Source organism: Amorphotheca resinae, assembly GCF_003019875.1.
Source record: "Amorphotheca resinae ATCC 22711 unplaced genomic scaffold M430scaffold_3, whole genome shotgun sequence".
Taxonomy (NCBI): Eukaryota; Fungi; Ascomycota; class Leotiomycetes; order Helotiales; family Amorphothecaceae; genus Amorphotheca; species Amorphotheca resinae.
The window spans coordinates 2,124,044-2,147,523 of record NW_020194473.1 but is presented as its reverse complement, the minus strand read 5'-3'; the positions used below and the strand labels follow the sequence as shown (position 1 = coordinate 2,147,523).

Genomic DNA, 23,480 nt, shown 5'->3' with positions numbered 1-23,480 from the left:
AAGTTACAACGGTCCCGGGACCGCCGCAAGATTCCTTGGGACCAGTTTCTGCGTAGCTTAATAAGGATGTCCGGGCTGCCTGCTATCCTCTCCAACATCATAACATGAGCCCCATGGGGGTCCTCCTCCTTGCCCTGCTCATCCCCATCGCCTTCATCCTACGCCAGTACTTTACGATCCATTACCCCCGTAACCTGCCGCGCGTCTGTGACGAGGGCAGATGGCGCTTCCGCCTGCGGACGCGCCTACGGTACTACACCGACTGCCAGTCGCTGTTCCGCACCGCGTGGGAGCGGTATTCCAAGCATGGCAAGACGTGTCTGGTTCCCGGCCTCGGGTTCCGTGACGAGGTGATCCTCCCGGCGAGCGCGCTCAAGTGGGCGACGACGCAGCCGGATCAGGTGCTGAATGTTGTCGCGGCGTTTGAGGAGCTCGATCAGGTGCGGTACAATGTGGGCCACGAGAAGTTTGTGTTGGATTTGTGGCCGGGATGGCTGGTTAAGAGGGAGATGAACGCGGTGTTGGAGAGTCTGATGGTGGGGTTGGCTGAGGAGGTGGGGGTTGCTTTTGATCGGTGGTTTGGTGTGCAGGAGGAGTGGAGGGATGTTAAGGTGCTGGAGACGATGAAGATGATTGTTGCGCAGTGCAGTTCGAGATTTACTGTTGGCTTACCGCTTTGTGAGTTTTCGCTGTCATCTTCTTCATGTTACGAGTAGTAAGAAGTGCTGATGAGAGACGCAGGCCGTAAAGAATCCTATCTGAAGAACTGCATTAACTTCACTGATCAGTTCTTCATTACCGCCGGCACCATAGGGGCTTGCCCCAAATTCCTACGTCCTCTTCTGGGCCCGTTGATGTTCCAATTCCAACGCATCAATCTCCGTCGCATGGCGAAGGATTTCCAACCCCTATTAGAAGCACGTATGGAAGCTTATTCTAACACCCCAAAGTCTCCTGACGAACCGCAAGACCATCTACAGATGATGATCCGCTATGCACAGGTCAACCGCCCAGAAGAGCTAAACCTACACGACATGACAGCCCGCCTAAGTATGTCGAATCTCGGGTCTTTCCATCAAACAAGTATCGCGGCCACGAACCTCATCTTCAATATCGTGGCGAGCGACCCGGAATTCAATACCATTTCCATTCTAAGGGACGAGATCAAGAGAGTTCTAGAAGAACAAGGAGGAATTTGGACTAAAGCGGGAATAGCAAGTATGATACGAACGGATAGCGTATGCAGAGAAACACTGCGATTATATTCATTCGGCAACCGGGCCATCATGCGTAAAGTCATGGTCGATGATTTGACGACCGAAGACGGCATCCTCTTGCCCAAGGGAGCGATGGTTTCTCTACTCACACATCCCGCTCAGTGCGACGAGGGTATCTACAAGGACCCTCTGCGCTTCGACCCCTTTCGCTTCTCCCGGATGAGGGAAGATGGTCTGGCCAATCTCAGCTTTGTATCGACAGGCAGTCAGTTCCTGCCCTTCGGCCACGGGAAACATGCGTGTCCCGGAAGGTTCCTGTTGGATTTCGAACTGAAGATGATGGTTGCGTACCTGTTGACGAATTACGATCTGGAACTTCCAGAGGAATACAAGGAGAAGAGGCCGGAGAACACTTGGATAGCGGAAGCTTTGATGCCACCTTCTGAGGGGATGATAAGGGTCAAGAGGAGAAAGATTTAGAGAGGTATGTTCTGGGACTGCTAGTGACGATGTTTGGAGTTAAGGGGCGCTCTGGCAAAATAGGGTAATGAGGCGTAAAGGATACAAGGAACGATAATAATAATGGAATTCGGGAAAATTGATATTGGTCCAGAGATCAATTTCAAACCGGATATCAAAAGACTTGACAGTTATGCTTGGAATCGTTGCTTTTCCAATTGTAGACCTCGTAGAGAAAGCAGGGCGGACAACACTCTCGATTTTCGAAATAGCAAGAAACAGCACATGTATATCATGAATTATGAATCATTCCTCGGTTTCATACGGAAATGGAAAACCACAAGTGACAAAATCTCTTCCCCGCAATCCTTAGAATAATGAATCAGAATCATCAGAATATTCAACTTACTTCGCCATGATCCCGCCATGCAAAAAAGGAGGTGGAAAGTGATGAGCCGAGACGAGCACTTCGCGTAAACCAGGTATGTACGCGTCAGTCACGCCAACCCACCTCCCCTTCTCCAACTCCATCCTAGCCACACACTCCCTCACCACCCAGCTGGCTGGCTGGCTGGTATCTCAATAGTGATGCGTCCGCGACCGCATCCCCTCAATCTATTATCCTTCGCAACGACAACGCGCCCGCACACTCTTCGCACGCGGCAAGCGCGCTTCCAATTCCGGGCCTCCTCCAGCACAAAAGCGCGATTCGATCGCGTGCTGAACCGGCTCCCGCGCTTCCTGCGCCCGTATACAGAGAGCCTGCGCGATGCGCCGCTGTCGAATCTCGTAGCCTTTCTGGTGCTCCATGAGATTACGGCGATAGGGCCGTTGTTAGGCCTAGCGGCGCTGTTTCATTGGAGTGGATGGCTGCCTTCGGTAGGTTTCTCTCGTCTTTTTGAGTAAATTGGGTTTGCTCCGTGTCTGGATTGGTGCTGATGGAATGGAATGGATGTAGTTCTTGGAAGAGGGCTCGTATGTCTCGGAAGGCGTGTCGAAGTTCGGCAGGTACTTTGCGAGAAAGGGATGGTTCGGCTTCAGCAAGGAACCAGTCGAGAATCTGGGTGATGTTGCCCATACCGCGGATACTGGAGAGGGCAGGATAGCTGGGGAAATGGGGCAGGTGGAAAAGAGGTGGCATGTGGGGGAGAAGGGAAGCAGAATACTGGTCGAGGTTGCGACGGCATATGCGATTACGAAGATCCTGTTGCCGCTCAGGATTATAGTAAGTGTTTGGGCTACGCCGTGGTTTGCAAGAGTGTTTGTGGGGAGAGTCCTTGGTTCCGGGAAATCTGCTGCGGCCAGGAAAGGTGCAACGCTGGCAAAGGAAGCTGGGCATGGACCAAAACCTCCCTGATATCCTCACATATCTCAGGCAAGACATTCAACACACCCATATTTTTAGAAAGCTTTCTTCAAGTCTTCCCGACAGGCTTTTGGGCAACCACTATCTACCTCAAATGTCTAATTCGACGTGTGCTAGCAAGCAAGCACGATCTCTTCAGTGAAGAAGAGACATTTATTCGTAGATCCAGTCGTGCTGGGCGCTCTTCCATGAGATAACCTCACCCTCCTTGAACCAGAGAGCAATCTCCTTCTTGGCGTTCTCGACGCTGTCGCTGCCGTGGCAGACGTTTCTTCCGACGTCCAAGGCGAAATCGCCTCTGATTGTGCCAGGGGCGGAAGCCAGAGGGTTGGTGGCACCGAGGAGAGCTGTTCGAGATGGTTAGAAGTGGTGTTGTGGGGGTTGGAGAAGAAGAGGGTGGGGGACGTACTGCGACCGGTCTTGACAGCATCACGGCCCTCCCAAACCATAGCGCAGATGGGTCCGCTGCTCATGTCTGGTTCCTGTTAGTATCTCGCAGTCGGCGGGTAGGAGGCTAGGTGCATACACTTGATGAGTCCGGGGAAGAAGGGCTTGGAGGACAGATCGGCGTCTGAATCTTGTTAGCGATTGCACACCGGCGGGCGGGGTAATGGATAATACGTACAGTGAGCCTCAAGGTGCTCCTTGGAAGGGGTCACAAGCTTGATGGCAGCAAGCTTGAAGCTATTCTCTGGTCAGCAGAACCCCAAGGCGATGGTCATGTTGATCGTCAACTCACCCGCGGGCCTCGAAGCGGGAGATGATGGGACCGACGAGTCCACGCTGTAGACTGAATCAGTATCCTATTCTCTGCCAACAACTGCTGATATGGCCACATACCTGGACACCATCGGGCTTGATGGCAATGAAGCTGTCAACTAAATTAGTACACCGCCAGTCTCTTCATCGATGAAGCTGGACGGGGAATCTCAGTATTGACATACGTCTGTTCGGTAGTCATGGTGTCGGTGTTGAGTCTTGCGGCTTCGGCTCTGTGGGATGCGGATGCTCGGAGAAAAGCTTGAGTCTTGGGGCTCAAATGTTTGTAGACGGGAGGATCTTTTTGAGGTTGTTGGCCGCTCATTTAGGATTTCTCGATTTTGAAGACAGCGCTGTTGGTGGGGCTGTAGTGGGGTTGGCTCGGCTTCGAGAGGGCGCTTAGCCGTGATGTCTCCTGGCAGCCTTGTGGCCTGGGGATTCAGGCGTGACTTATGACGATGCGCGATTGGCTCTTGCGGGTGAAGCAAGAGGACAGCTTACCAGGAGGAGAGACAGAACATCCCACGTCCTGGAGCAATTGCTGGACGACAACACTACGAATGTCCATATCTCCGTCTTTCTAGCGTGGTGCATCTACAATGCGTCTGTCTCTTTTGCCGTCCGCGCAATGGACGGCGTGTTTTGTTCTCCTCTCTGTATTATGTTCTCTGTTTACTCCCGCAGGTAAACAGCTCCCTCCTCTTTGCATAGCTCTGCTGACAACCATAGTCTCTGTTAAGTATGAAAACTTCAAGACCTGCGACCAATCTGGATTTTGCAAACGCAATCGCGCATATGCCGACCGTGCAGGACAGCTCGGCTCTAGCTTCGAGTCCCCTTATCAAATAGCCCCCGAGTCCCTGAGCTGGAAGAATGGCCAACTGCAGGGAGTTATCCTCAAGACGATAGATGCGGCAGGTGAGACGGTCAGGCTACCGCTCACCATCTCGTTTCTGGCGTCGGGATCCGCAAGGGTGGTGATTGATGAGGAGAAGAGACAGAAAGGGGAGATTGAGCTTAGGCACAACAGTATAGCAAGAAAGGAGCGCTACAATGAGGCCGAGTCCTGGGCCATTGTTGGAGGTCTTGATTTGAGTACTACCGCGAAGGAGGAGAGAGATGCAACGAAGAGCATTGTGAAATACGGGCCGGATGGACAGTTCGAGGCAGTTGTTACGTTCGCTCCGTTTGGTATTGATTTCAAGCGAGGTGATGCTACGCATGTCAAGTTGAATGACCGGGGCTTGTTAAACATGGAGCACTGGCGACCAAAAGTTGAAAAGGCAGAACCCAAGGAGGGAGAGGAGACACCTGTCCAAGTTCAGCAAGGGGAGGATGAGAGCACATGGTGGGATGAATCATTTGGCGGTGCCACCGATTCAAAACCGAGAGGTCCCGAGAGTGTTGCGCTTGACATTACCTTCCCTGGATACGACCACGTTTATGGTATTCCAGAACATGCTGGGCCACTGTCGTTGAAGGAGACGCGTGGTGGAAGTGGACACCACACTGATCCTTATCGACTGTACAATGCTGATGTCTTCGAGTATATCATGGACAGTCCGATGACTCTTTATGGCGCGATTCCCTTCATGCAGGCTCATAAGAAGGATTCAACCGTCGGGGTATTCTGGTTGAATGCTGCGGAAACCTGGATCGATATCATCAAGGAGAAAGAATCTCACAACCCATTGAGTCTCGGAATTGGATCCAAGATCGATACCAAAACTCACTGGATCTCCGAGAGTGGCTTGATTGACGTCTTTGTCTTCCTCGGACCCACGCCGAAGGATGTAACCAAAGCCTACGGAGAACTTACCGGTTACTCTCAATTACCTCAAGAGTTCGCCATCGCCTATCATCAATGTCGCTGGAACTACATCACTGATGAGGACGTCAAGGACGTCGATCGAAAAATGACCAAATACCAGATCCCGTACGATGTGATATGGCTGGACATCGAATATACTGATGACAGGAAGTATTTCACATGGGATCCTCTTACCTTCCCCGACCCCATCGGAATGCTCAAGCAACTTGACCAGTCTGATCGCAAGCTCGTGGCTATTATTGATCCCCATATCAAGAAGAAGGATGGATACCACGTAGTTGACGAAATGACCAAGAAAGACCTCGCCGTTCATAACAAGGAAGGAAAACCCTACGAAGGATGGTGTTGGCCCGGTTCCTCTTACTGGGTTGATTGCTTCAATCCTGCCGCCATAAGCTGGTGGAAAACACTCTTCCCATACTCTGCGTTCAAGGGATCCGCAGAAAACCTCTTCATTTGGAATGACATGAACGAGCCGTCCGTCTTCAATGGACCCGAAACCACCATGCCGAAGGACAATCTCCACCACGGCAACTGGGAACACAGAGATGTACACAATCTCAACGGACTGACCTTTCACAACGCAACGTATCAAGCACTCCTCTCCCGTAAGAAGGGCGAACTCCGCCGTCCCTTCATTCTAACCCGTTCCTTTTACGCCGGTTCCCAACGCCTGGGTGCTATGTGGACAGGTGACAACCAAGCAAATTGGGACCACCTTGCTGCGGCATTCCCAATGATTCTCAACAATGGAATTGCAGGCTTCCCCTTCGCGGGTGCGGACGTAGGAGGCTTCTTTGGTAATCCAGAGAAAGACCTCTTGACACGCTGGTACCAAGCAGGGGCATTCTACCCCTTCTTCCGTGGACATGCCCACATCGATACGCGTCGCCGTGAACCCTACCTTGCTGGCGAACCGTATACTGGGATTATTACCCGCGCCCTCAGACTGCGATACTCTTTGTTACCTTCTTGGTACACAGCTTTCCACGAAGCGAGCGTGGACGGGACTCCTATCATCAGACCTCATTATTTCGAATACCCATCTGATGAGCAAGGCTTTGCCATTGATGACCAATTCTTTATCGGCTCTACCGGCCTCCTCGCCCACCCTGTCGTCACCCAAGGTGCTGACAGCGTCGAAATTTACATCCCTGATGATGAGCTCTACTATGATTACTTTGACTACACACCATACAGTGGGCAAGGCAAACACACCATGTCCGCACCATTGGATAAGATTCCCTTGTTGATGCAAGGAGGTCATATTTTCCCGAGAAAGGATAGGCCAAGACGCAGCAGCGGACTGATGAAATTTGATCCTTATACACTAGTCATTGTTTTAGGCAAAGACGGGACAGCCAAAGGCGAGCTGTATGTCGACGATGGCGACTCATTTGAGTATGAGCAAGGTGCTTATATCCACCGCGTCTTCCAGTACTCAAACGACATCCTTGAGAGCAAGAATATTGGCACAAAGGGCAAGCTGACGGACAAATATCTTAAGAGCATGAAAGATGTGGTCGTGGAGAGGATCATCATTGTTGGAGCGCCGGCTTCTTGGACCGGGAAATCGAGTCTCAAGGGGGGAGAAGAACTTGAGTATCATGCTGCGGAGGGGGGGAAGGCGGCCTGGGCAACGGTCAAGAAACCGGGCGTGAAGATCGGGGAGGATTGGAAGATCGATTTCAGTGTTTCGCATGATGAGGTGTAGCGAGATTGGGGGAAATGGTGGCTATAAGATAGATCTTGAATTGATCAATAAAGTGTTTACTTCTGGATGGACTTTGGGCAGACAACCATTCCCTAGCTTTTGCTGGAATTTCGATACCCCCCTGAGCACGTAGCCGGAAAAGGACTCGGACGTCGCTAGAGGCCGCACACAAGCGAGCCGACGATTAACTGGGTCCGCAAGGCTGAGCTTCTCGAACGTTCGCACTTCGCCTTCGCCTGCTGTTTGTTCAATCTAATCTCGAAAGCAAACAACCACGAGGCACAAGGCACAAGGTACAAGGGCCAGTGGTTTGTCCACCTTCCCTCACCTCTTTTGTCCCTACAGATACTGTCATCAAAATCTAATCCAACGGTTGTAATGACAACTCAGGCGTCCAAAGGCCAGCAGGCGCTTGCCAATGGCAACTACGATGAGGCTATCACCCAGCTCACCGCGGCAATTAGAACCTCACAGAGTCCCCTGTGGCTTATCCAACGCTCGACCGCATATCAACGACTCGGAAAGCATGAGCTCGCTCTCGCAGACGCTGATAACGCCGTCCTTGCAGCCCAGCAACGGGGTCGGCGTGAGCTGATCGCGACAGCGCAGTTTAGGCGTGCGATCGCATTGCATGGCTTGAAGCGATTCGGCGATGCAAGACTGTGCCTTACTTGGTGTCGCAAATACAACGAGAAGGAGAAGGGGTTGGGCCTCTGGCAGGCCAAGGTCGCAAGTGATTACGAGACCGCTGAGAAGGAGGGCTTGTCAGACCAGATTCAGTGCACGGTGAAGGAGACACCCGACCCCGTCAAGGATATTGAGGGAGAGCAGAAGAAAGAGGAAAAACAGAAGACGCCTGTTGCAGATGCTGCACCTGCCTCAGCTCCGATCTCCACGTCTCAAACCCCAAAAGAGAAAATCAGACATGAGTGGTTCCAATCCGGCTCAACGGTCACAATCACCATTTTCGCAAAGGGCGTTCCGAAGGAGCAAGCTGAGATCAATATCGAAGAAGGAAGCGTGAGTTTCTAATCCCCTCTCTTTGACCCCGGGCTAACGATTCCCAGCTTGAGGTCCGCTTCCCTGTCGGACAGTCAGGCACATATGACTACACCGTTACACCTCTTTTCTCTCGCATCGACCCCACCTCCAGCACATTCCGGATTACCCCCCACAAAATCGAAATTAGTCTACAAAAAGCGGTTCCTGGCCTCAAATGGGCCACTCTCGAAGGCACTGAACCCGTTACTTCCTCCGCAACTACCGCCAGCACCAATACCACAGTCCCAGATGCCATTCCCAAGCCCGAACCAGCGAAATCGCCGGCATATCCAACCTCCTCTCGCACTGGACCCAAGAACTGGGATAGTGTCGCCTCCGCAGCGTTGAAATCAGACAAGGAAGGTGGATCTTTAGGGGACGACGACGATTTTGAAGGAGATCCAATGAATGACTTCTTCATGAAACTATACAAGAATGCGGACCCGGATACTAAGCGTGCGATGATGAAAAGCTACCAGGAGAGCAATGGTACAGCTCTCAGCACGAATTGGGAGGAGGTGAAGAAGGGACCCGTTGAGACGAAGCCCCCGGATGGAGTTGTGGCTAAGAAGTGGGGCGAATAGATGCGTGAAGTGAAGTTCTATATATGGGATTTGGGTAATGAGATGTTGTCCCAGGGAATTGGAGAATGGTTCGTTTGGTGCATATGGAGTCGTATGGAATCTTTGGTGGCTGATCATAAAGTTTGATAGTGTCTTCAATTGAAGCTGGCGACTCTCCGTTATATTAGGTGGTTGCTGAATCTACAGATCCTTCCTTACAGGCTCTTCTAGTGCCTTTCTATACTTTGACATCGAAGCAACGTATGTTACCGTTACGGGGTAGCGACTTGGAGACAGCATATCTACTATGGCCACTACTTGGAATAAGTGTATTCAGGAGGTTCTTTGCAAGGTACTTCTTCCATGAATAAGATGATTGTGGAAAGGAGCTCTAGCCAGAGGATTCCTTGACTCCAGGCCCTCCAAGGCTCCAAGCCTCAAGTGAGATAATCATGAACAATTGCTGACAGAAGAGCAAGATGCCTGATATTTCTCCTGACCACTAACTCTGTTTCTTTTCTTTTAGTCTATTTACATCAGAAACCGTCAGGAGACTGAAGAAGGCACAGTATCAATCCAACGCATTGTCAACAACCCACCTACCTATGCGCGGACATCCAAATCCAACCAAGTGCAACCACACAGCACGCCAGGTACTTCTAGACTAGCAATTCATTGTCCTCATCTGACTACCTTATTGAACATGGAATGATGCTGGCTAATTACAATAGAGCCTTTGACTCCAACCCCCTACTACTTGAGAGAATTGAATTCCCACTTCCAAGTTCTCTCAAAGTCTAAATCAGCTATCTCCTCCCCTCTTGGCATCAATTTCATTACTTCGAACACATTCGGTTTTCCTGCACGCAGACTTCAGAGATCGTGAGTACAAGTCTCGATGTAAGATTTCCAAGTAAAATCGATGGCAGCGCGACCCGTAACTTGCTATAAGTGTCTTTTAGAGATAGGAAGGATCTTGGAAGGAAGTAGAGAAGAGAGGTAGAAAGGTGACCGGACGCCTTAGGTCCCTAGCTATAGGTACCTGACCCCTTCGATACACGCGATACTGACATATTGCGAGGCGAAGACGAAGGGATAATTGGAGACCAGAACCAGATGAAAATGCCCCGCGCAGGAAAAGAATCGCGCTTCTCAGCGGCGCGGGCCGCGCGCGACAGCTCTCTGTTGCAGAGTCGTGATACAGGAGCGCCCGCCGTCAATGTAGGCGGTCAGCAGTAGTAGTACCTTATCTCGCTTGTATTCCGTACTGTAATCCAGGTACCGTTGCTTGCTACAGTTCGACATCTTGTTGTTGAACCTCGCCGTCGCATACATACCTCGCTGTCGTTCCATATCACAACTCCTGTTACTTAAAATGTCTTCTTGCTTATCGAGTCTCCCCTATCGAGAGAGCCCCTTATCGCCGTCGCCCGTCGCCGTCGCCGCTACCGTCACCTATTTATTACTAGCGATATCGCACTTTTAACCCTGCGGCTTGGCGGGAGGTTTTCGAGTCTTTCGACGCGGAGGACGAAGCGTTGTAGGACTAGGGGACTCAGAATAGCTTCATTTCTAGCTACTTGATATGGGCCATGAAGGACTGCTATACAGGGTGTTATTTAGGCTGTTGTTAGCCAGGTACTATAATACTGTTTTCTTAAGGTAGTGCTATTTAAAGCGCTTACCTTAAGTAAGGTAGCTGCTATTAGCCCTGTTATCTAAGTGCTATGTACCTAAGTCACTTTGAATCCGTTATTCAAGCTGTTGTTTAGCCACTCCCAATGTGTTGTTCAAACTGTTATTTAAACAGCTGACATTTAAACAGTAACTGTTTTCCAAGGTACGTGTTGATTGTATACAACCTAGTGCTAAAACTAGGTAGGCACTGGGAAAAAAGGTTTCAGCCGACGACAAGGGGCGCTCGTGTATCAGCACTCTTGTTGCACGTCGCAAAACCAAGACGCGCGTTACATAAGATGAATTCAGATTACCGAAGATAAGATAACAGAGACAACGACATGAAACGAAATTGTTCGAGAGTTCCTGAATGTCCACTTGATACTCTTAAGAAATTAACGAGCATAATGTTCCAGGATATCCAGACTGGGAAGCAGCGCTTTCCAGCTTGGCACTTTCAGGGTTAAAAGTAGGTATCTTCAATGATTATAGAGGAGACTCAGGTAGATATGTCTTAGCGAACACTGAACAGTCTCTGCCATTTGAGATTTCAGGGGCACATTGGCTTAGTCAAGATGTAATTTCAAAGAAGTCTAGGAGCCTCAGGGAAGATATTCTGTCTCTCACAAAGTCATGATATTTGTATGAACTCGAGTTCGCTTCGACTTTGACATATACTTCCACGTGCTTCCCGCGTTCAGACTACATCAAGTTATAGATGATGGGACTGGGGTATATCGGCCAAAATGGGTAAGGTAGCCAAGACTCAATACGGAGGGAAACTACACTCTACTCTCGTTTAGGAAGCTCTGAACCCCGCCTTTTCTTATCAACTCGCGTGTCACTATCTCGATTTCATGCCCATCTTTGAATGACAGACGGTGAGAATTACCGATCCGGGTAAAACTCCTTGTATATTCCCCACGGCATGGTAGCCATTGGACGGGTGAGTCCATCCGTTACGGAGCAACATTTGGATCGCAATAATTACCTACAGTAGCAATGGGTAGATAGCAAATGTTATCGGATTTCCGTCAACCTCTTTTGACTTCAACAATATAAGATCTGACTGTAACTCTCACATCTTTCTCTGCATGTAAGCCTGATTTTCGAGAGATTCGTGCCCTTTAGGATTACCGGAAATGTCTGGATCAATCGACGTCGAAAAGGGCGCTGAGAAGCCCTTTTCCGGTCTCGACGCTCGGAAGCCATCAAATGCAACGGAGAAAGGCGCTGTGACGGTGTTGAGTTTGAAAGATGCAGATGAAGCAGTGGAATTCCTGTCAAACCACCCCCGCGCAGCCGAGATTTCTGCTGAGGGCAACGCCATCCTCGAAGACCCCGTACAATTGAAGAAATTGATTCGAAAGATCGACTTCACCATTGCTCCACTTTTGGCGGCGGTATACTTCCTCCAGTTCTTGGACAAGACTACCTTGTCGTACACTGCTGTCATGGGCATGCGAACAGATACGCATTTGAAAGGCCAAGTACGTGTGACAGTGAAAAGCCAATCTTCACCCTTCAAAATCCAGAGCAATTGAATTCAACTAACCTTTGGCATAGGATTACTCTAATATATCAATGCTGTTCTACATCGGGTTTCTTGCCGCTGAATTCCCAACACAGTATCTTGCTCAGCATATCTCTCGCCTGGGTCTTTATCTTGGGACTAACATTATCCTCTGGGGTATTGTCCTATGCTGCCATGCGGCTTGTACATCATTTGCAGGACTAGCTATTTGCCGCACTCTCCTCGGGGTTTTTGAAAGCTGCGTTGCTCCAATTCTTGTTTTGGTCATTGCGATGTGGTATAAGAAAGAAGAACAAGGCCGGCGGGTATCCTGGTTCTACGTCTGCAATTCCCTGACTTCTATTGTTGGGGGATTTCTTGCGTAAATTTGCAAGTTGGCGTATCTTCTTTGTTGCCATCGGAGCCGCTACAATGTGCATTGGGGCACTGGTCTGCATATTTCTGCCAGACTCCCCTGTCAAGGCGAGGAGATTTACAGATGCTGAAAAGGTTGCTGCATTGTTGAGAACTAAGAACAACCAGAGGTATTTTTTTCAGACTCCCGAATGTCCTTTTGCACTAGCTAACCTCCGTAGCGGCACACAAAACGCGCACTTGAAGAAGGAGCAGGTCGGTATTGTTAATCCGTAGGTAAAGCATAGCTAATGAATTATGATAACAGGTACTCGAAACGTTCAAAGACATCAGAGTTTGGCTGGTCTGCATTTGCACGTTGCTCAGCTCGATCCCCAACGGAGGACTCTCCAATTTTAACAACATCCTGCTCACGACCTTTGGTTACTCGTCTCGCGAGGCCCTGATTCTGGCTGCTCCTTCCGGTGCGGTCGGAGTCGTTTGTGTCCTTCTCGTTGGCTATCTCTCAGACAAATGGCATGATAGATCTTCTGTTATGCTTATCTGCACTCTTCCTACCATCCTTGGTGCGGGACTAATGATTGGTCTTGATCCTAACGGAGTGCCCAAGAACAAGCCGGGTTTACTTGCCGCTTCTTTCTTGACCGGGACCTTCGGCGCGGCTTTCATGCTCATGCTGGCTTGGAACGCTTCGTACGTATACGGTTCTTGTTGCTCGTGATAAATGTATGCTAACATTTCCTAGCAATATCGGCGGCCACACGAAGAAAGTCACGGTCAACGCGATAACACTTGTCTCATTTGCTCTTGGGAATATTCTAGGGACTCAAACTTTTCAAGACTATCAAGCACCTGGGTACATATCTGGAAAGATCAGCATTGTAGCTACACTTGGTGCCTTATGTTTCATGATACTGGTGCTGAGATGGTTCAACGACCGGCTGAACAAACAGAATGAAATCCAACTGGCAGGTATGACAGAAGAGGAGAAGGAGGAATTAAGGGACAAAATGGCGTTTGCAGATGAGACGGACAGGAAGAATCCTTTCTTCAGGTACACACACTAGAACAAGCACTAGATTAAGCAATAAGTATCATATCTCAAGACTTCATGGGACAATGTTGGAATCAATTTCAGTGTGACCGATCAGAGCTTTTGAAGATTGGGTCCAAGCAATTAAAATTGTTCAATCTGCCGCTGAGTCCTTCCTAGCACCTATTATGTAAAGCAAATGACTAGATAACACAGTATCAGATACCTTAGTCTCCAGTATGATAAGTTCCTAACTTTAGAAACCGTCAGGGTCTAGAGATGCCAGAAATGTAAACTTAGAGATTGAATTTAAACGCCGGGTCAGGGCTTTTTGATATTTAATAAGCGAGATTCGTTTATACACTACCCCTTCTTTAGCCGAACGACGGAAAAAAGAAAAAGGAATTACTAACATCGAGTCTTACTGTACTGGCAAGATAAGATTCTTATGGCACGCACGTTGGGAGAGTGGCAGCGCAGCCTTATCGGCGAGACGCCTGACAAAGGTCCCAACCAACAACAAGCGAACTGCGCGAGCCTTTTGCGAGGCTTAGTAGGTTAAGCCACACCAAGTTACCAACATAGCTAATAACCGCCATGAGGTTTATCGGCGGCCTTACAAACTCCGGAAAATCGGTATTGGCCATATCATTCATTTTGCAGCAGTTGGATAGCTGTCAGCTATTAGTGTGGCTTGTTGTAGTTTCCAAGGCAGCGTCTGTTGTGTGTTTCAAGCTCTTGCTCGTCCATACATATGATGTGTCTTGCAATGGCCGTAGGGCTGTAGTGTGGTCTTAAGTTGAAGACCTCACAGATCCGTTACATTTCTGGAATTCCAACATGGCTGTAATCTCTATATAAGTTATCAAAATGTTCTCCTACTGCTTGTCTGTTCTGTTCTTGTTCATAATCATAGCGACCACTCTAATAATCCCGACTTTGTCTTCTTTTAATTCATAATTTCAATCCCTCTATAGCCCTATCGAGTCTATCCACAATGCAGACTTTCTCCACGCTCCTGCTCGCTCTGGCTATTTCTCTCCGCCTCATATCCGCTGCCCCCATTCCACCCGTCGAAACTCCCCAGGGAAGTGTCAAAGTGACGCTCACCGGCGCCGACAACGACCCTACGCAGCAATACACCCTCTTCGTCCCCTTCGACACCCCTGTCAACCCTGGTTCGTATCACTCACTTCCCTCCTCAAACTCTCCTCCGAACTGACAGTCTACCTAGCACCCCATGATCCTTTCTCTCTCAGTATTTCTTACGTGTCATATGATCATGACCTCGCCCATTGCGTCTTTACGGGCGTTAATTCTCCTGCTGCGGGGCCGGTCGAGGCGGATGGTATGCTGGGTCCGCCGCAGACTATCACTTCTGTTTATTGCACGGCTGCTTCTTCTACAAAGTGCTGAATTGGTGGGTGGGGAGGTAATAGGGGGCAGTTGTTTAGGAATTGGATAGTGGTGTTCAGGATGCTAGGCGAGGATATGGATGGATGGTGACGGGAATAGGTGGTTTATTCGGGGTTATTATTCATGACTGCAATGTTTTTTTATGATGAGTGCATGTGCTTTCTGTGCGATATGATTTCGACGAATATGGGGCAGGATAGAATATAGTTGATTCGGTCTTCAGTTTGTTTATTTACTAATGTACTTATTGCACTGCACATTGGCGTTCAATTGCCAGACTTGTCTCGTTGGCTGCAAACATCAGGGGAACAGATTCGACCGGAATGGAGGCGTGGCCCTTCTATTCCTCCCAACTTCAATCAGCATTTTCTCTCCCACAACTTTCTCCACCTACAGTTGGCACTCTTGTCTTGCGCATCTCGAAGTCCTTCACTGCTTCGTCCGCTGGCCCTGCTACAGCACTTTTCGCATATGTGACAATGCGATGGATCCTCTCTCAATCTTGTCTGTAAGCTTACCAGTCCTTGATCGTCGTGAAGTCTGTAGATTGATGAAGCTATTCAGACGTTGCTTCAGATGTCGTACTGTCAGATAAAAGAGGTTATATATCACTGTAAAGAAGTGGTAATAACAGGCGAATTTAAGTTAGTTAGAAGTAGATTAAATTAAACTAAATTAAATAGAACAGAGAGTAGTCTCTTGTTCTATATACTTAAAAAAGGGGTTGTTATTTATATGTATAGGTACTATATCTACTATAAACAGGGTATGTAGGTACTTAAGTACCTAAATCCTAACAACACTATAAACTATTAAATAAGGTATAAGGGATCGATCCTTGTATATTAATTAAGGGTTAGTTAGTAATTAAGAGAACAGGTTCTGTATCCTAGTAGTAATTAACCTTACTATTTAATATACTCCTTTAGAGATCAAGCCGATTCTAGACTTAACTAGAGAGCTAAGTACTAGTACGGCTCTCTCCTTAGCTCTCTTTCTAATCAGGTAATAATAAAGCTATTCCTATACTTAAAGGTATACTAGTACTTACTAGTACGTCTTTCTCCTTAAGTAGAAGGTTAAAGAATTAAGGAAAGTACGTAATAGTAGGTACTTAATTAAGAAGGGCTTAACGTTTAAGTCCTAAAGCTCCTTAAGAAAGAACCTTAAGGACTCTTAGTACTCTAAGTACTTTAAGTAGTAAGATATGTTAAGTAATAAGGTTAAGTAAGTAGTAAAAATAAATAGAACTAAAGAATATAACTATAAAAATAGTTAAATCTCTAAGAAAAAAGAGTAGACTTCTTAAATAAGAAATATAGTACAAAAAGTAGACTTTCTAAATAAGAAATTAAGCTTAAGATAAGAACTAGATCCTAGAACTCTCGCTTAATCGTTTAAGTAAGAATTACCTTTAGACTAGTATAAAAGCTAGTTCTAGGTATTTAGTAGTTAAACAAAAGGGTTTCTTACCTAAATAAAGGGTGTTTAACTGCCCTAATCTATAGGCTAGCTGTCGTTTAGGTTTAGGGTCTTAATATCTACTAGATTAAGTAATTTAATAAATTTAATATGTTTCTAGTATAGTAAGGCCTTAGTTAACCTATCTACTAGTATGTTATAAGTTAATAGCTACTATAGACTAAGTCTCTCTTTAGTTACCTCTTAGCGTAGCTAGTGTTAATAGATATCTATATACTTAAGCTTAGTAACTAGGCGTAGAGTTCCTAATTATATAAGGCAGATAGTTTAGGCGTTATCTACGTTAATTACGAACTCTTTATATAGTTCTAGAGTAATCTTAGTAAAGAAGCGTCGTTACTAGTAGAGATCCTTTATAGTATAAGAGAGAGCTAATAACTTAGCCTCTATACTTAATGTAGTAACTGTCTTTTGTTTAGTTAATTTCTAGTTAATAAGTCCTCTAAACAAGTAGAACATATATCCTTTAGTACTCTTATAAGTCTCTAGATTATTAGTATATACTATATTACTAGCGTAAGTAAAAGCTTTAGAGCCTCTATTACTACCTCTAAATTAGATCCTTAAGTATTAGGTTTTATAAAGATATTAGATTACTCTATCTACTACTCTTTAGTACTCTTAAGATAGGTTAGTAAAGAACTTAGACAGTTTATTAGCTAATCTAATAGCGTCTAGCCTAGTAATAACTATAGTATAGAGAATAGATCTTACCTTACGTTAGTAGCTATAGATCTCTTAAGGGAAAGCCTGTCTTATATTTAAGACAAGCGGCATACTTTCTAGTAGTATAAAAGGTGCTTTCCTGTCTTTTAGGTAAAAGGTTAAAGTAATTAACTTAATATAAGAGTCTTAACTAAGCTATAATCTTCTAGTAGATCTGTCTCTAGTTACCCTAATACCTAAGAACTACTTTAATTCTCTTATATTACGTATCTTATAGCTATTAAACAAGCTCTGTTTAAAGTTTTAAAGGTATTATTAATCTTTCTTTCTTACTAGGATAGTAATATCGTCTATATAAAAGAAGACAATAAGGTATTTATTTATATAAAGATACTCGGCCTCTAGAACTAGATATAAGCTAAACTTAGCTAGTGTTTTAGTAAAGTAAGTATACTATAAGAGAGGGGAATAGCGTAGCCTATAAAGAGCTTTAAGAAAGAGGAGAATATACTCTAAGTTATTAAAACCCTTAAGATATTTAATATAAACAGTCTTGTCTATATTACTATTAGTAAAGGCATTTATAGCGTTAAGCTAGTAGATCTCTAGATTAAAGTAGTATACTATTACTATTAAACCTCTAAACACTTATAACGCTAGAGTAGTAGTGTAATTGTCTTAGCTAGTTAGATATTAAAGATCCTTCCTAACTATAAGTCTTACTTTAAATTTGTCTAAGAAGCTATTAGTATTAAATTTGTATATAAACACTTACTTAACTAGGATAGCTAATCCTTTAGATATACTCTTTAGAACAGTCTTAAAGGTCTTACGTCTTTTAAGATCCTTATACTCCTTATTTACTACTACTATAAATTTATCTTTATATTAGTAGTTTTAAAGCTCTTTTTAGTTATTAAGGACGCCTAGTAGTTCTGTTTTATAGATCCTTCTTTTAGCGTACTCTATTCCTGTTTAAAAGGTAGTATAAAAGCTACTATAGGCTCTAATTTATTTTATTTAGATAGTGTAAGCTTCTTTCCTTACTCTTTTATTCCTTATTCTTATTAGAAGTATATTAGCTAGATTAAGACTAGTAGAGTTAGATCTACGCTACTAGACCCTTTATTAGGTTTTATTCTCTAGCTACCTCCTTAGTATATCCTTATTTATATCCCTTATTATAACCTTATTAATATCCCTAGTTACGGTTTTACTAGAGTCGATAAGTAAAAGAGAAGAAGTTGTTAGAACAAGTAAAGCTCTTAGTATTAAAAGAGGGTTAAGAGCCTATAGTACTAATAGATTTGTTAAGTTAATAGAAGTAGTTCTTTAGGCATATAAGTAGTAAGTTCTAGTCCCTTTCTCTACTTTCTTAGCTAAAGGGTTCCTTATTATTATAAGAGTTATAATAAGATTAGTTAGATTTGTTGTTATTATAAGATCTATTAGATCTACTAGTAGATTAAGTAGTACGCTATCGCCGTTCTTAATAAAAGGATTAAAAGGATCGTCTTCTTCTTTAATTTACTAGTTATATTTACTAATTACTAGTATTTTAATAGCTTTAATTACTTCTTTAGTAGCGTCTTGTTTATCTTAAGGCTAGTACCTTTATGTTTCGTTAAATGTAACGTCTTTATAAGATATTACTCTATCTCTTACTAAGATCTAGACTTTATAGATATTAGTAGAGTTATATCTTACTAAGTATCTAATAAAAGCTCTTAGTTCTAGCTTGTTAAGACGTACTATATTCTTAATTAGAGCGTAGGCTTTATAGCTAAAGGCATAGAGGTAAGAGAGGTTTAGTTTAGAGTAGTAAAGACACTTATATAGTGTTTTCTAGCCTAAAGAAGTAATAAGAGATTTATTTACTAAGTATCCGGCTGTTTTTATTAGTTTAGGCTATAGCTTTAATAGTAAGTTAGATCTTATTTTTAGTACTCTTACTCTACTAAAGAGTACCCTCCTAGATCTTTTAATTAGTCTATTTTAGGCTACTATACGTAGTACTAATTATTTAATAATAGAGCCTTTTACTTTTACCTAATTATTAAAATCTCTCTTAAGAGACGTTTTTTTATTAAGCTTAATCTAGTAGACTTTAGCGTTAAAGTGCCTTTTAATTAAGAAAACAAAGTGTTGTATAGTAGCTAAAGAGCCTTGTTTAGTTATAAGGATATATATAAAGCTTATTCTAGTAAGATCGTTAAAGAAGTAGAAGATATATACCTCTTTAGAGTCTATTAGGTACATTTATATAAGATCTAGGTAGATCCTAGTAAATAGTTTGTCTATACGCTTAATAAGAGCTCTAGATATAATCTGTTTAGCGTTTACTAGGTAGTAAACCTTATATAGTAGGATTAGGTACTAATCCTTAGGTACTAACTTAACTCCTTTAGTACTAGTAGCTAGGCGTTAGATTACCTCTATACGTAAGTACCTTATCCGTTTATACTAGAGTTCTACTAACGCTTTTAATAGTATTCTTAGTAGGTATAAGTTAGTTAGAAAGGCCGCTAAAATAGCTATTAATTTAATAGTTAATACATCTGTTACTACTGTTTGTAGCTTATATTTAATTAACCCTAGTTTAGAATTAGATATAAGGCAAGTAAGAGTACTATTAGAAGAGATATCTTAGATTACTAAGAAGGTAGATCTAGTAGTAGAACTATTATATTTAAGTACCTATTAGTTAAACTTAATAAGAGTATAATAGAAGGTATTATTCTTATAAGTTAGACGGTTTCTCTTTATATCCTAGTAGACTCCTTTCTAAATTATCTTACGTAAGGAAACTACACTAGTATAAAAAGAAGGAATAAGGGCTATACTCCTTAGCTCTATACTAAATTTCCCTTTTAGGCTAGTAAGTTAGATCTTAACGTCTCTAAAAGCTTTAATTTAGATATAGTCCTTACTAGCTATTAATATACTCCTTAGTAAGACAGGCTTAATAGAGTAAAAGCGTAATCTATCGTTATAGACATAGATAGTTACTCTTAAGTCTAGAATAAAGCTATCCTTAAGTAGATAAGTAGGTCTAAAGGACAAGGATTAGACTAATTAGACTATTAGAATTAGAGTTAATATAGAAACTAAGTAGCTAAAGTTAGTTTAATAAGCGTTAGACATAGCTATAGTAAAGTCTATAGTAAACACTTTTAAGGCGTCTTTATCTTTGTCTTAGTTAGGTTTACTATTCTTCTTATTACTATTACCTTACTTGTTCTCTTTCTCCTTTCTTCTAATTAACTTAATTAAAGCCTTAAGCCTACTACTTACGTTTAGCTAATCGTTAATCTTTCTTTAGACGTTATTATAGGGTTTTTACTAATTAAGACACTTAGATAGTATTAAATAGTAGTAATTATAGTAGTAGTAGTAGCTACTATATAAGTACTTAGGCTTACCCTTACTACTACTACTACTACTTCTTCTACTAAGTATAGCCTCTATAGTTAAGAAGGCGCCGTAATTACCGGATTAGGTAACTCTAATGTCCTTCTAGCTTCTAAGGTTAAGTTTAAACTTATCTAATACCTCTTTAAACGTTATTATCTCTTTCTTAAGTAACCTATAGTATACTATCTTAATAAAGTATAGATTAACTTCTTTTAAGCCGTTAATAAAGGCCTTAATTAGTCTATTACTAGATACCTCTAGTATCTTATTAACTAAACAAGCTAGGTAAGTAGACTTAAAGTGTTCTACCTAGGCTATAACTAACTGTCTTCTTTTTAGTAAGATACTAGCGTTAGTTAGATCTTATAAGAAGAGATCTTGTTTAACTTTATTAGAGAGTATAACCTTTTACTAAAGATCTACTAGGATCTTATATACTATGTCTTTAGTGTTAACGTATTTAATATAGTCTCTCCTTACTAATCTAGTAATTAGAGAGCGTATGTCTCTAACTAATTAAGCTAAGCGCTTATACTCTCTTTAGTGTTTAGAGTAATACCTTTAGTAGATATAATATTATTTTTTCTTATTGTCTGTTAGTATAGCGTAAGTAACTCTTAAGCTATCTTTAAGGACTCCTTTAATATCTAAAAGATCTAAGAGGCTTAGCTCTACTAGAATAAGGAGTTCTGCTTTTATAGTATCTAGGTTAATATATATCTAAACTCTAGTACTAAGCGCTTTAGATTTAATGACTTTTATCTAGTAATCTTAGTTACTAGATCTATTAAGAACTAGTATATTTCTAGGCATGTTTCTAGTTGTTTTGTATTAACTAAAAGTAGTAATAGAAAGAGGTAAATAAAGGAAGTAACTCTAGTCGTTTAAGAGTAGTCGACGTACTTCTACTAAGTAGTAGAGTCTACTAAAATCGTTAAAATTAAGTATAATTCTACTGTTATTAGTAGTGTTAAATAGCTATTAGTAGTGCTTAGAACTAGTTATTTAAGGGAAGTAGAAAGGGGTTAATATTAATCCCTTTTAACGCTATTTAGCTCTTATAATTTAAGCTCTCTAATTAGTCGAAAAAGTGTTTTTATATTAAAATAATAGTTACTAAATAGCTATTAAAGTAACCCGGGCTTATAACTGTTAGATAAAAGAGGTTATATATTACTATAAAGAAGTAGTAATAATAGGCGAATTTAAGTTAGTTAGAAGTAGATTAAATTAAACTAAATTAAATAGAATAAAGGGTAGTCTCTTGTTCTATATACTTAAAAAAGGGGTTGTTATTTACATGTATAGGCGCTGTATCCGCTATAAATAGGGTATGTAAGTACCTAAGTACCTAAATCCTAATAACACTATAAACTATTAAACAGGGTGTAAGGGATCAATCCCTGTATATTAATCAAGGGTTAGTTAGTAATTAGGGGAATAGGTTCTGTATCCCGGTAGTAATTGACCCTGCTGTTTGACACGTACCGCATGTCAGCTGACATCCAAGATACTAACCTATATACGGAATAGCCCCAACTTTATGTCAAGCTCATGAACATCCAGGTCTCCAAGATATCCAAGCGGCAACTCATCAGCAAGTTCGACTGAAGCCCTGAGTTGAGTAGGATTCCTCATTTTCAAACCCCAGACGATCGAAATTCATGGCCTTTCTCGCTACAAACCAACCGTCCTTGGCGCCCACTTCTGCAAAGCGCCGCCAAGACTCTGCCCACGAAGAAGCACGTGCCGACCCACACAAGGCCCGGAACGCGCCAACTCCATCTCTTCCGCCTTTGAAGCCATTGGATCTTCCCAAGATCCTTCTTGAACATCAATTTGCCCTTTCAGATCAAGGTTGGACGACCATAACCTACGATGACCCCTCGGATAGTCTCTACAACAGCTCGCAAGCGCTCTTCGAGGCCAGCAGGAGGTTCTTTGACCTCCCGGACTCCTACAAGCAGGGGTTCAAGACGGAAGGGGGAAGTGAAGAAGGCTGGAGCCGGGTCGAGGGAGAAAAGGAATTCATTACTCTTCGGAGTCTCGATTCAACGCCTGCAGAGCTGAAGGATGCCGCGGTGGCCTTCTGGAGCGAGGCTGGAGGACTCCTGAACCAGTTATTGGGATGCATAGCCAAGAGTCTGGGCTTGCCTGCCGAGGCATTAACCGTCTACTCTCAGCCTTGCGCCGAATTACGCCCCGAAAAGACCGCAACTCTCTTGCGGCTATTCAGGTACGAGGGGTTCGAGGGAAACCAAGCCAAGACTGTCGCTGAACGTAAGTTGGAACCTCTGCATTCTCCTAGGTGATTCCAGTCGATGCCTTAACACTTGATGTGTACAGCTCATAGAGACCTCGGTCTACTCAGCCTTGTCATCGGCGACACACCGGGACTGGAAGTCTGGGACCGCCACGCTCGGAGATGGTTCCCGATTGAACAGACCTACTATTGTCCAGCCGGCAGTCTTCTTGTTGGTCGACAACTCCAACGTTTGACCAACGGCCGATATACAGCTGGGGGTCACCTAGTCCGCTCATATCCAGATCCTCCCTCTCAACCCAAACAACCCAACGAGTTTACCCGTCGGAACTACCGATATTCCATCGTCTTCGTCCTGCGAGCCCATTCACCGGTCCTAGTCAATACCGATAATTTGACGACTCCAATCACAGGCCAATTCCAAAGTCCGCTCAGGAATATCGAAGCGCACGAACTGTTTACTGAAATTAAAAAAGCTCATATCAATATCAACACCGGCATCGAGGAGAGGAACGAGCAGAGGCAGAAACTCGTGGAAAAGAGGCTCCAAGGTTTTTCTCCCACCAATACGGAAAGCCAGAACAAAAAAGAAACATGATTCATGAGTTCAACCTCCCGCGGGGATCGCCCCTGCAATTCCACCTGTTTCAAATCGATCTGTCACCTAGAAAAACGGGATAGTGACACCGAT

The 23,480-nt window shown here is 44.0% G+C and overlaps 8 protein-coding genes across 8 annotated transcripts; 7 read left to right on the top strand and 1 right to left on the bottom strand.

Annotated features, from left to right (window-relative positions):
• The first annotated feature begins 80 nt into the window (after positions 1–80).
• M430DRAFT_117579 (hypothetical protein) lies at positions 81–1,993 on the top strand. Its single transcript, XM_024861674.1, has 2 exons — positions 81–678; positions 742–1,993. Exons 1-2 carry the CDS (start codon positions 105–107, stop codon positions 1,695–1,697), a joined length of 1,530 nt encoding a protein of 509 aa, XP_024723454.1. The 5' UTR covers positions 81–104; the 3' UTR covers positions 1,698–1,993.
• A 271-nt stretch (positions 1,994–2,264) lies between these two features.
• On the top strand, positions 2,265–3,033 carry M430DRAFT_96743 (hypothetical protein; the record flags this gene model as incomplete). Its single annotated transcript, XM_024869984.1, has 2 exons — positions 2,265–2,568; positions 2,645–3,033. The coding sequence occupies 2 exons, from the start codon at positions 2,265–2,267 to the stop codon at positions 3,031–3,033; spliced, it is 693 nt and encodes a 230-aa protein (XP_024723453.1).
• A 162-nt stretch (positions 3,034–3,195) lies between these two features.
• M430DRAFT_136319 (hypothetical protein) lies at positions 3,196–4,108 on the bottom strand (the record flags this gene model as incomplete). Its single annotated transcript, XM_024862459.1, has 7 exons — positions 3,987–4,108; positions 3,883–3,913; positions 3,782–3,825; positions 3,668–3,726; positions 3,569–3,613; positions 3,452–3,517; positions 3,196–3,389 (listed from the first exon to the last, which is right to left on the bottom strand). Exons 1-7 carry the CDS (start codon positions 4,001–4,003, stop codon positions 3,196–3,198), a joined length of 456 nt encoding a protein of 151 aa, XP_024723452.1. The 5' UTR covers positions 4,004–4,108.
• A 292-nt stretch (positions 4,109–4,400) lies between these two features.
• On the top strand, positions 4,401–7,346 carry M430DRAFT_26312 (glycoside hydrolase family 31 protein; the record flags this gene model as incomplete). The annotated part of the gene is made up of 2 exons (XM_024865369.1): positions 4,401–4,485; positions 4,531–7,346. 2 exons carry the CDS (start codon positions 4,401–4,403, stop codon positions 7,344–7,346), a joined length of 2,901 nt encoding a protein of 966 aa, XP_024723451.1.
• Positions 7,347–7,724: 378 nt separating this feature from the next.
• M430DRAFT_26311 (hypothetical protein) lies at positions 7,725–8,971 on the top strand (the record flags this gene model as incomplete). Its single annotated transcript, XM_024865368.1, has 2 exons — positions 7,725–8,366; positions 8,414–8,971. The coding sequence occupies 2 exons, from the start codon at positions 7,725–7,727 to the stop codon at positions 8,969–8,971; spliced, it is 1,200 nt and encodes a 399-aa protein (XP_024723450.1).
• Positions 8,972–11,769: 2,798 nt separating this feature from the next.
• M430DRAFT_48970 (hypothetical protein) lies at positions 11,770–13,582 on the top strand (the record flags this gene model as incomplete). The annotated part of the gene is made up of 5 exons (XM_024868032.1): positions 11,770–12,117; positions 12,194–12,474; positions 12,536–12,732; positions 12,842–13,208; positions 13,261–13,582. The coding sequence occupies 5 exons, from the start codon at positions 11,770–11,772 to the stop codon at positions 13,580–13,582; spliced, it is 1,515 nt and encodes a 504-aa protein (XP_024723449.1).
• Positions 13,583–14,545: 963 nt separating this feature from the next.
• M430DRAFT_17322 (hypothetical protein) lies at positions 14,546–14,964 on the top strand (the record flags this gene model as incomplete). Its single annotated transcript, XM_024863646.1, has 2 exons — positions 14,546–14,726; positions 14,783–14,964. 2 exons carry the CDS (start codon positions 14,546–14,548, stop codon positions 14,962–14,964), a joined length of 363 nt encoding a protein of 120 aa, XP_024723448.1.
• Positions 14,965–22,319: 7,355 nt separating this feature from the next.
• Positions 22,320–23,330, top strand: M430DRAFT_86793 (hypothetical protein; the record flags this gene model as incomplete). Its single annotated transcript, XM_024869637.1, has 2 exons — positions 22,320–22,806; positions 22,873–23,330. Coding segments are annotated over 2 exons (945 nt in total), but the record flags the coding sequence as incomplete, so codon positions are not given.
• Between the last annotated feature and the right edge of the window lie 150 nt (positions 23,331–23,480).